Source organism: Phyllobates terribilis, unplaced genomic scaffold, assembly GCF_046119375.1.
Source record: "Phyllobates terribilis strain yellow unplaced genomic scaffold, ASM4611937v1 Scaffold_3__8_contigs__length_932513732, whole genome shotgun sequence".
Taxonomy (NCBI): domain Eukaryota; kingdom Metazoa; phylum Chordata; class Amphibia; order Anura; family Dendrobatidae; genus Phyllobates; species Phyllobates terribilis.
Window position 1 is genome coordinate 344,601,308 of NW_027362763.1, and position 15,823 is coordinate 344,617,130.

At 41.4% G+C, this 15,823-nt stretch overlaps 1 protein-coding gene across 9 annotated transcripts in view; it reads left to right on the forward strand.

Moving 5' to 3' along the window:
- Positions 1-15,823, forward strand: part of LOC141259357 (uncharacterized) — a 374,844-nt gene that overhangs the window by 37,027 nt on the left and 321,994 nt on the right. For all 9 annotated transcript variants that reach the window (XM_073675221.1, XM_073675224.1, XM_073675227.1 and 6 more), the window contains exons 7-15: positions 827-937; positions 8,702-8,815; positions 8,890-9,003; positions 9,999-10,121; positions 10,243-10,367; positions 11,484-11,648; positions 11,870-12,043; positions 14,717-14,850; positions 15,475-15,590. In XM_073675221.1, the coding sequence (XP_073531322.1) occupies positions 827-937; positions 8,702-8,815; positions 8,890-9,003; positions 9,999-10,121; positions 10,243-10,367; positions 11,484-11,648; positions 11,870-12,043; positions 14,717-14,850; positions 15,475-15,590 (1,176 nt within the window). The remainder of the gene's footprint in view (positions 1-826; positions 938-8,701; positions 8,816-8,889; positions 9,004-9,998; positions 10,122-10,242; positions 10,368-11,483; positions 11,649-11,869; positions 12,044-14,716; positions 14,851-15,474; positions 15,591-15,823) is intronic.

The window sequence follows — 15,823 nt, forward strand, 5'->3', positions numbered from 1 at the left end:
TTTGGGGGAGAGGAGTAATTACAGTATTTACAGTCAGGTACATTGGATAAGGCCCAACAGGTTTTTATCTCCCATACAGGTGCTAGAAACACCTTCAGCCCTGGTGCCCTCTTTAGGTGAAGCATCTCTCTAAATCTATTCTCTAGTTGAAGAGAAGTTTCCTCACCAGCGACAGTGTATCCGGATCCTATATCTCCCTCGCGGCTTAACCTGGAGTCCTATCTTCCGCTGCTACCTGCAGACTAGAAGTGCCCCGGGGTCCTCAATACCTCTGTTGAGTTCCTCCGTCCAGCTAATGGGACTCCTGCATGAGGAGATATTTACACTGCTTATCCACTGTCTGAGGGTAGAGAGCCCCCATCTACCCTAGCAGCCAATTTCCCTGGCTGTCCGCCCGTAAGACTTCCTGTCATAACTCTAACAGGACTCCAACTGACACTTTCTGGAAAATTCTCCAGATGTTACCTGGGATGCCCCGCCCCCTGCGGCAGTTAATTCCTCACTGTCATTCTGGTAGCAGGCTCTCACTAACAGCTGCGCCTGACAGTGGCATCTTGTGGCCGATTAAAAGTACTACCGCCCCACAAGGAAATATGTCAAACTAAACCTTAGATATACTCCACGCCTGACCACTGCCTTCCCCCCTCTACTCTACTGACTGTACCACTGAAGCTAACCCCTTAACTTGACCTAACAGCAGTTTAGAGAGACATAACTATGGGAACATGTTATTCTAACTACTTTAGTACCAAAGGAAGGTTACACCCTTCTTCACTATTACACATGGAAAGGACAATAAATTGTATTTTTTTTTTTTTTACCACAGATGTGGATGAGTGTTTGGCAAATCCATGTCCAAATGGTGTATGCGTTAACACTTTTGGAAGTTATTTCTGTAATTGCTATCCTGGCTACACTGGTGTGAACTGTGCTCAAGGTAAGAAACAGTCTCCTATTATACTTTTATAACTATATATGTATAAGATTTATATTATGTTATTTATATGTATATATACACAGTGGTGCTTTGAAAATTCAACCTAAATCTAGATCAGCTTTCATACATGTCCTACCAGTACAAAAAGTAGATGATCAGAATCAATTCAATCAATTCAGTCACAAATATTACACTTTTTCTTTTTTTTTGCATAAGGAAAATGGTCCAATATCACAAGCCAAAAGTATGTAAACCTTTAGGCCCCATTCACATGTTGAGTCTTTGGTCAGTATTTTAAAACAGTATTTGTAAGCCAAATCCAGGAGTGGGTGAAAAATGAAGAAGTGGTGATGTGTTTCTATTATACTTTTCCTCTGATTGTTCCACTGCTGCTTTTGGCTTACAAATACTTATGTAAAATACTGGCCAAATACTGATGTAAAATACTAACCATATACTGAATGTGCGAACATAGCCTTAGGATTGCAGACAAATAATTTAAAGAAAAAATTTAATTCTGGTATATTCAATCAATGAGATGACAACCAGTTGCAATTGGGCAACCTATTTTATTTAAAGAAGAGGGATATATCAAGTCTGATCTTTACAACATATGTTTGTGTAAGTCTTTAATGGCACAGAGGACATTTCTGAGGACCTCAGAAAAAGAGTTGTTGGTGCTCATCAGACTGAGAAAGGTTACAAAACCATCTGTAAAGAGTTTGGACTCCATCAATCCACAGTCAAACAAGTTTTATACAAATGAAGGAAATACAAGACCATTATAATCCTCCCAAGGAGTGGTCAACCAGCAAGAGAAGGTCATAAAATAGTCTGAAAGGTCACAAAGGAACTCAAGTTAACCTCTAAGCAACTAAAGGCCTTTCTCACATTAGTTAATAATGATGTTTTGGAGTCCACCATCAGGAGAACACTGAACAACAATGGTGTGTGCATGACAGGATTGCAAAAAGAAAGCAACTGGTCTCCAAGATTAACAATTCTGTCATCTGCTGCCAGAAGGTTATTGGAACAATGTTTTGAGGATGGATGATGCCTAAATAGAGCTTTTTGGTTTAAATGAGATACATTATGTTTGAAGAAAGAAAAACACCTCACTACAGCATAGAACCTCATACCATCTTTGGAACATGGTGATAATAGCATCTTCTTTTTGGCCTGTTTTGCTGTATCTGGACAAGGATGGCTTATCATCATTGGTGGAACAATGAATTCTGAATTATACCAGCAAATTCTAAATTAAAATGTCAGAACATATCTCCATGAGCTGAATCGCAATAAAACTGGTCATGCAGCAAGACAAAGACCCAAAGCACACAAGATTCTCTCTAAAAAGAAAGATTACAGAAGAATAAACCTGTTTTTGAATGGCCAAGTGAAAGTACAGACCATAATTCTATAGAAATGTTGTGGAAGGACCTTAATAGTTGTGGGGGAAGACACACCAACATAACAGAATTAATTACTAAAATTCCTTCAAGCCAATGTGTAAGGATTATCAACAACTTAGATGGAGGCCCGATGCTATCGCATCGGGAGGGCGGTAATGTCACGGTGGGGGTAGGCTTTGCAGCATTGAGAATCTCTCCCCCCATGTGCTCACCCACCTATCCACTCTCTCTTTCCTCCATGTGCTGACTTCTCCTGTCTGTGCTCTCTTCTTTGACCTGTCTACCCCATGTGCTATCCCCCTTGTCTGCTGACTCTCTCCTTCCTGTGCTGTGTTCTCCCCTCATGTGCTGTCGTTTGAGCTGTCTCCCCCCTGTTCTCTGTCTCTCTCCCCACTGTGCGCTTTCTTTCTCCCCCATCAGCAGTCTTCTCCTCTCATGTGATCTCTTCTTTGACCTGTGTACCTCATGTGCTCTCCCCCTTGTCTGCTCTCTCTCTCCACCCCTGTGCTCTCTTCTTCCCTCATGTGTTCTCTTGTTTGAGAACACTGCCGGGATCAGCCTAATGATTCACTGCGCCTGCGCGGAATTCGCGCAGGCGCAGTAAATCAGATCGCCGCCATTTTTGTGCAGGCCGATAGCGGCGTCACATTAAAACTGCGCAAGCGCTCCTCCTGTACAAAGATATAAAGATAGCGGCAGTCAGTGAATCATTTGGCTGATCCCGGTGGCGGCGTGTGTGGCGTGTACGGCATGTTCGCGACGGTGTTCCGCTGGTGGTACCGCGTAAGAGGCTGGTACCACCAGCGGTTTCCATATTGAGACACCCATCACTTGGGTGTCCCAATATGGCAGTCGGCGAACTTCTGCCGCTTGGGATTCTGGGATCCGGACACATCTGGATGGAACAGGATGTGAAGACATTAGAAGATAATTATATTATAGATTATTAGAAGCATTTAGATGGAGTTATTGTTCCACAAGGGTCATACCAGATACTGAAAGCAAGGCTCCACAGACAGATGCATCTGACTAAATTAGAATATCATCAAAAAGTTAATTTATTTCAGTTTTCCAATACAAAAAGTGAAACTCATATATTATATAGTCATTACAAACAGAGCGATCTTTTTCAAGTGTTTATTTCTGTTAATGTTGATGATTATGGCTTACAGCCAATGAAAACACAAAAGTCATTATCTCAGTAAATTAGAATAATTAACAAAAAAGACCTGCAAAGGATTCTGATGCATTTAAAAAGGTCCCTTAGTCTGTTTCAGTAGGCTCCACAATCACGGGGAAGACTGCTGACTTGACTGATGTCCAGAAGGCAGTCATTGATACACTCCACAGGATCCCAGAGTTCCAATTTTCATTTGGAAATCAAGGTCCCAGAGTCTGGAGGAAGAGTGGAGAGGCAACAATCCAAGCTGCTTGAGGTCTAGTGTGAAGTTTCCACAATCAGTGATGGTTTGGGGAGCCATGACATCTGCTGGTGTAGGTCCACTGTGTTTTATCAAGACCAAAGTCAGCGCAGCCATCTACCAGAAAATTTTAGAGCACTTCATGCTTCCCTCTGCCGACAAGCTTTTTGGAGATGGAAATTTCATTCTCCAGCAGGTATTGGCAACTGTCCACACTGCCCAAAGTACCAATACCTGGTTTAAAAACAACAGTATCACTGTGCTTTAGTGGCCAGCAAACTCGTCTGACCTTAACCCCATAGAGAATCTATAGGGTATTGTCAAGAGGAAGATGAGAGACACCCACCAGCCCCAACAATGCAGACAAGCTGAAGGCTGATATCAAAGCAACCTAGGCTTCCATAACACCTCAGCAGTGCCACAGGCAGCCTCCATGCCACACCGCATTGATGCAGTAATTGATGCAAAACGAGCCCCGACCAAGTAGTGAATGCATTTACTGAACATACATTTCACTAGGCCAACATTTCGGATTTTAAAAACATTTTTCAAGCTGGTGTTATAAAGTATTCTAATTTACTGAGATAATGACTTGAGTGTTTTCATTGGCTGTAAGTCATAATCATCAACATTAACAGAAATAAACACTTGAAATAGGTCACTCTGTTTGTAATAACGCTATATAATATATGAGTGTCACTTTTGTATTGAAGAACTAAAACTTTTTGATGATATTCTTATTTAGTGAGATGCACCTGTACTTTTTCCATTCATATACATGTGATATTGCAGCACTTTCCGCAATAAAAAAAAATGATAAAGTTGAATATTTTTGACTCATTTATTTGATTTTGTTCTTCATATATACTTTTATGACTTGTGTGAAAATGTGATGTACTTTTAGTTCAAAATCATGCAAGAATATGGAAAATTCTAAAGGTTTCACAAACTTTTAAGCACTACTGTATATATAGTGCTCTGTACAACCTCAGTGATGTAGGACTGCAGAATTAGCCACATTTTTGGATTATGAAGTTTGTTTACATTTGGTGACAACCCCAATTTGAGCTGTAAAAGTAACCATACTGGTTGTCATCCAGTATCTATAATATAAGGCGGGATGCGTGTCTCTATCTGAAGCCTCGATAGACTGCGCATGCGTGACGCGCAGTCTGGCTCCAGAGAGAAGCACGCATCCAGCCGTTACAGGTAAGAGGAGGTGTATGGCGCCGGAGATCGCGGTATGCGTAGACACTGAACGCATACCGCGATCTCCGGCGCCATACTTAGATACTTACCTGACCGGGAGGAGCGTTGCCGCGGCGCCTCTCTTCGCTGGAGACCAGGGGCGGAGTGAAGGCTTCGGACCGGCGCGCGCGCATTGCGCTATCCGGCGCCATTTTACTGAAGACACATTTACAGTGTGTCTTCAGCAAAATGGCGCCGGACAGCGCGGTGCTCCGGCGCCGCACTCCTCCCCCGGCCTCCGGCAGAAGAGGACGCAGCAGCGCTGGAGTACAGAGAAGAAAGGTGAGTATAACTGTTTATTTTTTTTGTATGTGTGTACAGTGTGAAAGGGATGAGGGGGCCACACATAACAGGATTGTGGGGTGAGGGGACCATGCATATATCAGGATTGGGGGGTGAGGGATACCACACATACCAGGATTGGGGGGTGAGGGGTATCACGCATACCAGGATTGGGGGTGAGGGGTACCATGCATACCAGGATTGGGCGGTGAGGGGTGCCACGCATACCAGGATTGGGGGGTGAGGGGTGCCACACATACCAGGATTGGGGGGTGAGGGGTACCACGCATACCAGGATTGGAGGGTGAGGGGTGCCACACATACCAGGATTTGGGGGTGAGGGGTGCCACGCATACCAGGATTGGGGGGTGAGGGGTAACAAACATACCAGGATTGGGGGGTGAGGGGACCATGCATACCAGGATTGAGGGTGAGGGGTGCCACGCATACCGGGATTGGGGATGAGGGGTGCCATGCACACCGGGATTGGAGATGAGGGGTGCCACGCATACCGGGATTGGGAATGAGGGATGGGGTTCCATGCATACCAGGATGAGGGATACCATACACACCAGGATAAGGATGAGGGGTGCCACGCATACCGGGATTGGGGGTGAGGGGTGCCACGCATACCGGGATTGGGGGTGAGGGGTGCCACGCATACCGGGATTGGGGGTGAGGGGTGTCACGCATACCGGGATTGGGAGTGAGGGATAGGGTGCTATGCATACCACGATGAGGAATACCATACACACCAGGATAGGGATGAGGGGGGCCACGCATACCAGGATTGGGGGTGAGGGGTGCCACGCATACCAGGATTGGGGGTGAGGGGTGCCACGCATACCAGGATTGGGGGAGAGGGGTGCCACGCATACCAGGATTGGGGGTGAGGGGTGCCACGCATACCAGGATTGGGGGTGAGGGGCACCACGCATACCAGGATTGGATGGTGGGGACAGGATGGGGGCAGCACAAATACAAGGAGGGAAGCAGCACATACCAGCATGGGAGATCATATACCAATAAAAATGCTCGCCACCCGGGCGTAGAACGGGTTCAATAGCTAGTCAAATATAAGGCTCTGTTTATATATTGTTTTAGCATACATTTAGTGGCTCCATCAGGGCCTACATTTGAATCCCCGCAAAACGGCTTTCTGGCATATGCGATGGCGGGGCCATTGACTGTAATGATACAGTCACAATGTGATCTGGTTGTATATGCCTATTGCTTAACAACTAAATATCATGATAGTCAATGGCCCTATCAGCACATACTCCTGAATCCCGTTTTGCGGGGATTCAGACATATGCCCTGTTGGAGCCATTAAACATTTGCTAAATTGGTTAATTGCTATGGGAACATAGCCTAACTAAGTAATGGCAGAATATAGTGTCAAATACTTCATATGGATTAGGAAAATCATTACTTTAAGCTGTTTTGGAACAACTATAGTGACAGTATAAGCAGGTACCAGAATGCAACAACGGAGACACAGGCAGAACAACAGTATATTTCTTTTATTTAACAACTAATATTAATTATAAAAATCGTATTATATGGTAACAATTTCTTTATAATGTTTGACAGTAAAATCAGAAGGAAATCACATAACAGAATAAATTCTAAGAATACACTAGAATTCAGGAGCTGGTAATATAAAATGATCTACTAGAGGGAAGGAGAATTATATTGTCATTAACTATACTAGGCGAGGGGCAGTATTCTAAAGCCTTGCCAATACTCTGTTCCTATCACGACTTGCTGCCCGTTTCCCCCGTAACTCTCTCTCCACTTTTGTGATGCCGCTCTGGCGTCTGCTGGTCTGACTACTGTCTTTTCCTCTATCCGTGCCCGGTACTATATGTCCTTGTCAGAGGTAACGGCTCGTCTCGTGCATCCTTCATGGTTGAGGACCCGACCGTGAATCTTCGATCTGACACCTTCGGAGCTTCTGCGACATCCTGTCAATGGCGCACAAGTCTGAAAACCGTGCTGCCACAACCTGCTTCTGTCCTGTCGACCGACGTCACCCAAATGAGGAACCTTGACTGGCGTTACTCGGGTCTTCGGGGCTTGACCATCGACGTCTGGGCTGGGCAGATACGTGGCACTTTTCTTCCTGATAGAAGCTCCGGACGCTGCTGTTGCTCCTCCCGTCTCTCTCCTCGGTGCCAGAATCTCCTCAGAACTTGCACACACGCTGTTTTTCTCCTCATCTCGTTTCCCTCACAACGCTGTCCCCAGAGTCCTGATCAAACTCCCCCATCTGCTACGCCTCCATGCTGTTCTGGTGACACAATGGCTTGTCTCCTTACACATGTAATATTTAATTGGTTCCTGTCATTTCAAGAAGCTTGGCATTAATCAATAGTAGAGACAAATATAGGAAACTTGGAATATATATTGCCACTGAAATATGCTTTTTCTCAATTTATAAGCCACTTCTGGTGTCTCCTGAACTCACTGAGAAATCCATTATGGTTAAAATTGGATTTCCAGCACAATGAGAAGTCAGGTTAAGCAACCTATTCTAGTCTATGGAGCTGGGGTAGTGAGGAGCACTCAGCACAATGAGAGACCAGGCAGACACATCTGTCAGAGGAGAAAACATAGCGACAAATGGAGCAATCATAGCACATATACAAATAGTATAATGAACAAAAGAATAATACATCCGAAAAATAACTACAATCTGTGCCGAAGTATATACAAAGGAGAAAACATCATATAATGGCACCATATAAAAGTTATACATTTCATGTATAACTTTTTGGGAATTTGATTATTGGAATTATAGCGCTAGCTTGGTCTATTGTGGACCTACAGGGTGTCATTTAAGGAATCACTTGTTTTTTAAAAGCTTTTACGGTGTGTTTTCTATGGTGCATAATAAAAATATATGCTTTTAACAGTATTCAGGCGTGCTCATCGCTTATGTATTGTCTTTCCCCTCCCCCTTATGTACTGTTTGATACTTTACATGATGTATCACCCTCTCCATTATTTCGGTATTTAGTGGTGCACCCTGCCTTGCATACTGCTATTGAGTTGATGCCCCCTAGGGGAGCTGGAGCGTGTGTGCACTGTGACTGCTCCATTTAAATGCTGTTCTCTTAGACACAGATGACGACAATGTAACATAGACAGCGTGTGTACACAACTCAGCTCATGAGCCTGCTCTAACCATGCTGAGCCTTTAGGTGAGGAGGATCTCTGGGGGCATTAATTGGGAGAGATACCTAAGACTGCGGCCTAAAGCTAAATGCTCATCTCATCTCATGGCAGAAGTGACGGGTACACATTAAAACACATGTAGGGAGTACTGAAAAAAGTTGTAATTTATTAAAATATCATCCCAGTTACTGGTGAATTTATTATTATTATTATTTCCACAGATATTAATGAATGTCTGAGTAACCCATGTAGAAATGGAGCCACCTGTAATGATTTACCCAATAGTTTCTCCTGCTCCTGTGTTCCTGGATACACCGGCAGATTCTGTGAAATAAGTGAGTACCTGACAGATAGAGGGGAATTCTGTGACTGTTATTTCATCTTTACTGATGATAATGTTCCCTTGCAGATATTAATGACTGCACCAGAACATCATGTAGTAATGGAGGCGTCTGTATTGACTTGGTAAATGATTTCATCTGCTCATGTCCTTCTAACTGGAAAGGGAAAACTTGCAGCGAAGGTAATGTACTATTACTATTTTATGTTATGATAAGAAGTTAAGATATTTAACTTCTTCCCTTGGTAGACAATTTTGTTTTTATGTGTTGTTGTTTTTACCTATCCTTTTTCAAATAACCATAATTTCACCACATACTGTATATATTTTACCAGAGTAGGGGAAAATGGCAAATAAATTCCAAGTGCAGTAAAATGCTGATCCCCCCCCCTATTCGCCCACAATTCCACCATTAGTTTTTGGGTTTTAGTATTACGAAGCTAATTGTGAAATAAATATGACTCGGAAACATGACTCTCCGGGTCAGTACGATTCATTTTGTATAGAACTTTTTTGGATGCTGGGATGCCAAATATTTATATTTTTTATTTTTACATATCTTTACTTCTTTATTTTTTAACTGGTGAAATGTGGGTGGGGAGTTCATTCAAATGTATATATTTTTAAAAAGTTTTTTACTTTTTAATTTATTTCTTAGTCCCCTTAGGGGACTGGAATCTCCAATCATTTGATCACTTGCACTATATACAGCAATACCACGATATTCCTGAATATAGTAAACTTCAGTGTCTCATACGATGCCCAGCCACAGGCTGGACAACATAGAAGAGATCACATTACAGGCATGGGTACCTTCAGTGGGCTACCGGTAGTCATAGCAACCCATCTGCTCCCTGAAATTACATTGTAAGGGTAGGGTGGGGAGGTGATGGTGCCCAAACTATCATCGCGGCTGAATCGCAATGCTTAAATGTCACTGTTAGTGATTGACAGCAGCATTTAAGAGGTTGACAGCAGCGGTCAGCAGGCACACTGATTACTACTGGTAGAGGCAGATGCCAGCTATATAATATAGGCAGCATCTGCCCTGTATGGAGCGGATTCTCTTTCGGAGCTCCGAAGGCCCTGACACACTCATGACGTATATACCTGTGATGGAACATGACAGGGGTTAATCTATATTAAACATCTAATTTATTACTGTCCATGCTTTCCAGATGTGGATGAATGTACAACGGGACATAACTGGTGCAGCCCTAACGCTGTCTGTACTAACACTCCAGGGTCATATAATTGCACTTGTAACTCTGGATATATCGGTGACGGATTTACCTGTAAAGGTACGAAGTGGAATTTCCTATTTTCCCTATGTGCAACATACTATTTTTTCAGGCACAGTTAATCTTTATTAAATACTGATGTAAATCTACAATTTTTATTATTATATTATCTTTATTCCAGAGGACAGATTGTTTGAATACCGAAGTGGAATAAGAGCTACGTGGCGCTATCCAGACTTTGTTTCTCCAATGATTGACATCCCGACAGGTTTTCCTTTTGGAGCATCATTTTACAGCATGTTATATGTAGGTTACAGATTTCCAGTAATAAATGTGTTACAATGCTATTAGCAAGTGATCCATCATAAGAGCAATACAAAATCTATCCTAAAAACATCTGCATTCAAATATTGTATTGGGAGACCGTGGGTTTATAGGGGGGTGTCTCATCCTTAAAGGGGATTTCCCCGACTTTAAACAAAAAAATGTGCCTAAGCACTAACAGGCAGGTTGTTACTACCAACCTGTCTGTTGTGCCTGACGCCGTTCTTCGCTGGCACACAGCTGGCAGTTTGTCATCCATGACAGGTCGAGACTACTGGTGTCATGCTGATTGACAACTTGGTCTCTGCTGCCTAAATGGGGGAAGCTGGCTGTCAATCAGCATGACACCAGTAGTCCCGCCCTGTCAACAGGAAGACAAACTGCTGTTCTGTTGACAGGGAGCAGCTGAATCTCTGGCAGGAGCGGTCAGTGACCGGCGCCGGGTACAACAGGCAGGTAGTTAGCAACTGTTAGCAACTACATGCCTTTTTTTAAAAGTCCCAGATATTCCCTTTAAGCAAATTCAATCTCCCCAAAGACTTCATCCAATTAAATGGGAGATTTTAGCACTGGAATGTCCTGTGATCGGTTCATCATTAAACCCACATTCTTTGTGTTAGTTATATATTGATTGATTCTATTTAAAGGTTGTACTTGTATTAGTGCATCTGTAATGGAAAAAGGATATTGAAACTTTTATCAGGTTAGAAACATTGACTCCATTAGATCAAAGAGTCACTGATTCACAAGGATGGCGAGCAGGAGAATAGCATGGAGGATGAAGTAACAGTCACACTGAGGGCCTAAACCGGGTCAAAAATCCCTCTGCCAAATAGGGGGGTCATGTTGCACATTTTACACAGGGGCCCAGTAGTTTTACATTACTCTTCTGATGTGAAAATAAATCTCATCTCTATTCACGTAGATGCAATTTACCTCCATACAAGAGCTTTAAAAAATTAGTTTCCAGCAGCTGTTGCTCTGAGCCATGATGACTTTCAGGTTTTGCATAGCAAATCTTGCTCACACTGACACCTCGTCACTGTTATATGCCTAAATAGTGATATGATTTTTTTCCCACTATTTTTATTTCAACAGTTCACAGACAATGGCGTTATAATCTTCAGGCGAAATTTCTATGACCCAGTTTACAACATGAAATACTCTTATAATTTCTATGACTACGATTATTTTACTCCTCCTATGATTGCCGTTTTCTGGGCAGATGCAGATTTCTCCAGAATGGGAGAACTTTACTATCAGGTGAGATATCTTTAAAAATCCAATCTGAATATAAAAAAAAATGAATAGACATAATGCTTTCTTTCAACTAAATACGTTTCCTCAATGTCCTAATTAATGTACTGGAATTGTAGTTTTCTCTCAAAGAAAAACAGATAAAATGTAAGGCTATGAAAGTCATAAAAAGTTATTCAATTTTTCTGACCTTTTTAATCTAAATCGTCCTTCCTTGGTTTTTGCAGATTTATGACTTCCAGGCTTCACCCAATCAAAACCCAGGTTTCAAACTAAAACTTGAATCTGAAATAAAGTCATATTTTCCTTCACTTCCTGTGGATTTTAAAGCTCTCTGGGCCATTAAGATAACTTGGCATCAGGTTCCACCATATCCGGGGTATTTCTTTAATTCCTTTGAGGTAAGAGAGGAAAAACTAAAGCACTTGTACACTTGTTTCTTGAAATATTTTCTCAATTGCAGCAACCCCAGTCCCACAGAAAAGCAATTTAGACCAGAAATATTTGCCATCATCTGGGTTAGAAGGGTTTTCCTAGAAAAGTGTTTATTTTACTAGAATGAAAGTCTGACACCGCTGATCCTTTGCCACACGACATTGAGAAGTTTCCTGCTCAATGAGTTCCATGTAATAAAGGCAGAGAAGGCGAAAGTTATTAAGACAAACCTACTGTTAATAAGCACATAACAAATTGTGACTGTCATGGACGCTTTTATACCTTCCATTTCTGCATAAATTTGATCTCAAAAGACATCATATTTTCACACAAGTCCTAAAAGTATATATTGTAAATAAAATCAAATTAATGAGTTGCACACTTTGCTAGATCCATGTCCTTTAAATAAAGCAGGTTGCACGCTCACAGCTGGATCCCAATGATTGAAAACATCAGACTATAATTTCATTATCTGCTAATGCTTTCATCACATGTGATATTGGATCACTTTCCTCAATAAAAAAAATGACAAAGTCCACTGTTTTTGTCTCATTTCTTTTGTTCTCTTTATCTAATTTTAGGGCTCGTGTGACAATCTGATGTTGTTTAAGGTCAAGTTTATGCAGAAATATGGATAATTCTGCAGGGTTCACAAACTTTCAAGCAACACTGCACTTTTTTTCTTTTACCACATCTCAGGATCTCACAGCAGAGATATATTGTGAGGTCCTCAAAAGCTTACAGATTCCTGACTAATAACTATTCACACTTGGCGAAAGCTTAGATTTAATGGTCATAATAGCCATTGCTTGGCACTGCAGATTTAAAGGGGTTTTCACCTACCATGTTACTGATGACCTTTACTTAGGATAACTCATCGATAACAAATCAATGTGGGTCTAATACCTAACACCCTCACTGATCAGCTGTTATCAGGTCATGACCACTTTGTCACACTGTTTAGTGGCCACTGCCGACTACTGCAGATCAGGTCCTATTCATTTGAGTAGGAGTTTATCTGCCAGGACCTAGTAGTGGCTACTAAACAGTGTTATGGGGTGGTGATGTTCCTTTCCATACATCTGTTTACATCTCGTTTTTGCTGGGACTCCAAACATCTGAGCTGTGGGGCTGTTGGGTAACAGATCTTCATCAATCTAATATTGGTGTGTTATCTTTAAAGTGTTTTTTTAACCCCTTAGTGATCGGGCCAATTTTTTTAAATCTGACCAGTGTCACTTTATGCAGTAATAACTCTGGAATGCTTCATCATATCCCATTGATTTTGAGACAGTTTTTTTGTGACACATGATACTTTATAATAATGGTAAATTTAGGTGGATATGTTTTGTGTTTATTTATAAAAATATCAGAAATTTGACAAAAATGTTTTAAAAATTGCAATTTTCAAACTTTGAATGACTATCCCTTTCATCCCAATAGTCATACCACACAAAATCATTAATACATAACATTTCCTCATGTCTACCTTAAGTCAGCAGACTCAGCACCATTTGTAAAGTGTTGTTTTATTTTGTTAGCATTTTAGAAGGTGTAAAAATTTAGCAGTAATTTTTCATTTTTTCAAGGAAATTTACAAAAAATATTTTTATTGGGACCTGTTCAGTTTTGAAGTGACTTTGGGGGTCCTATATGTTGGAAACTACCCAAAAGTCATACCATTTTAAAAACCGCAACCCTCAACGTATTTAAAATTGCTTCAGGTAGTTCATTAACCCTTCTGATTCTTTTCAGGAAGTAATGGAAAGTGGCATGACAAGAATGAAAAAGTTTATTTTTACCACCTAAATTTTGATAAGTTCTGTACAGGCCGCTATAGCCAACAGACTCTGAGGCTGTTATTTGGCCGTTACCTGCCATGGCAAACATCAGGACCACACAATCAAAATCTCAGGGTGCCAATGAGGTTAAAGATGGAGCCCCCACGCTCTGTTAAATATTTAGATTCAGTAGTCACTATTGACTGCAGAATCTATGGGGTAAAACGTGCCAACACTGATCGTGGCTGATGCAACAAGTTGTCAGCTATAGTGTACAAGTGATAGTTACAGGATTGTCACCTGTTGGGGAACGCTAGTCTCTTATATCGCAGGTCAGTAAAAAGACGTCTATTAATCACTAGAGGTTAATCCCATTTGTTATTAAATGAAACATCTGTAGGTGTCGCTGGTCTATGCTCAGTACCTGCATTATACTCTAATTCACCAGCCACCCTGCCTTGATTGATGTGTCTGATGTCTCCTTCATCAGTCAAGAGTCTGTTGCGCCAGCGTATCTCCAGTTCTCCACTGTGTGGGCACTAGAGTATAATAGATTGCAGATGAAGTAGGAGATGTCAGCCACATCAATCAAGGCAGGAGGGCTGATGATTGTGGGAACAGAGGGAGTACTGAGTACGGTCTGGAGACACCCATCAAACCGGACCATGATGATTAGCATATGGCATTGGAGACAAAGTATTCACTTAGGAGCAGGTTGATTGAGTGCTGTTCAAGATGACTTAAAGGTGATTGATTTAGTTTTTATCGGTAAAACCTGGTTACAGGTTCCCTTTAACCATGTAGGTCATTGAAAATCCATTGTACACAACTGATCTAACTGTACCATTTTTATTGCAGACAAACACCTACCAAGCTGTATTAGTCACAGATGGCATCTTCTCTTTCTGCCTGATGAGATATGCAGATGGAGGAATGAACTGGAGTTATAACTCACTTCCCAATTATTACTTACCGAAAATGGGCTATTTCAGGTATATTGCTTGCCCACTACAGCCATGTGATGCTTTACTTCTAATAGCCTCAAAGTCCATATAACGCCAATGTGCACTGCTTATCTGCCTGAATCATTTTACCATTCCTTTAAGAAGGGATTTTCTATAGAAAGTCCATGTGGAATCCATGAATGTACGGTTACAAATTGAAACAATGGTACAAGTAACCGGTTATAAAAATTAAGTACCGTAATTTAAAGAGGTTAAACTTTTCGGAGGAGTTGCCTTTTAAATCAACCTAATGTCACATACGTATTATTACAAATAATCCAAGAATTGGCTGACAAGTTTTGACCTACCTTCTTGGAATTAAGGGAATTCTTAGAGGAGTAATCCGGCTCAGTCTATTACTGCATCGGGCTGTGGACATCACGACTACAAATATCTACCAGGGTTTTATATCACTATAAAATATTCACAATGCTCAATCACTGTGTATATTAACAGCTATATCACTGCAAATAAATGTATTGGATCTTGTTGTTGTTAGATCTTAGTGTTAAAATAATCCTTGTAGCAGAAACACAGGCTATAGAATATTTCTATTACGAGGTACTGTACATAACCATGTCTATAATTATTGTTTCATATGGTTTTGGCTAGTGGGGAACCTTCATATTCTCCTACTCCGAAATTCCCATCATATAATGACCCACAAACTAACTCTTGGGATACCTGGAAAATATATAAGCCAGATCAATACATAGGACAAAATACAAGTGAGTACTGTCTACTTCTTTAATTAAAAAAAAATATCTATCATCTTTCCCCTTTAAAACTGTATATAAGCAGTCATTTTTTCAGAGATCTTTTTCAGGGATAGGCCTAATGTACATGATTAGATTTAGGATCCATATGGCACGCATCTGGAATAAGTCACCTATAGAATTTTATTAACCCAAACTGTACCTCTGTGTGCTACTGGAGAGGAGTGCAGATTCTGTAACAATCC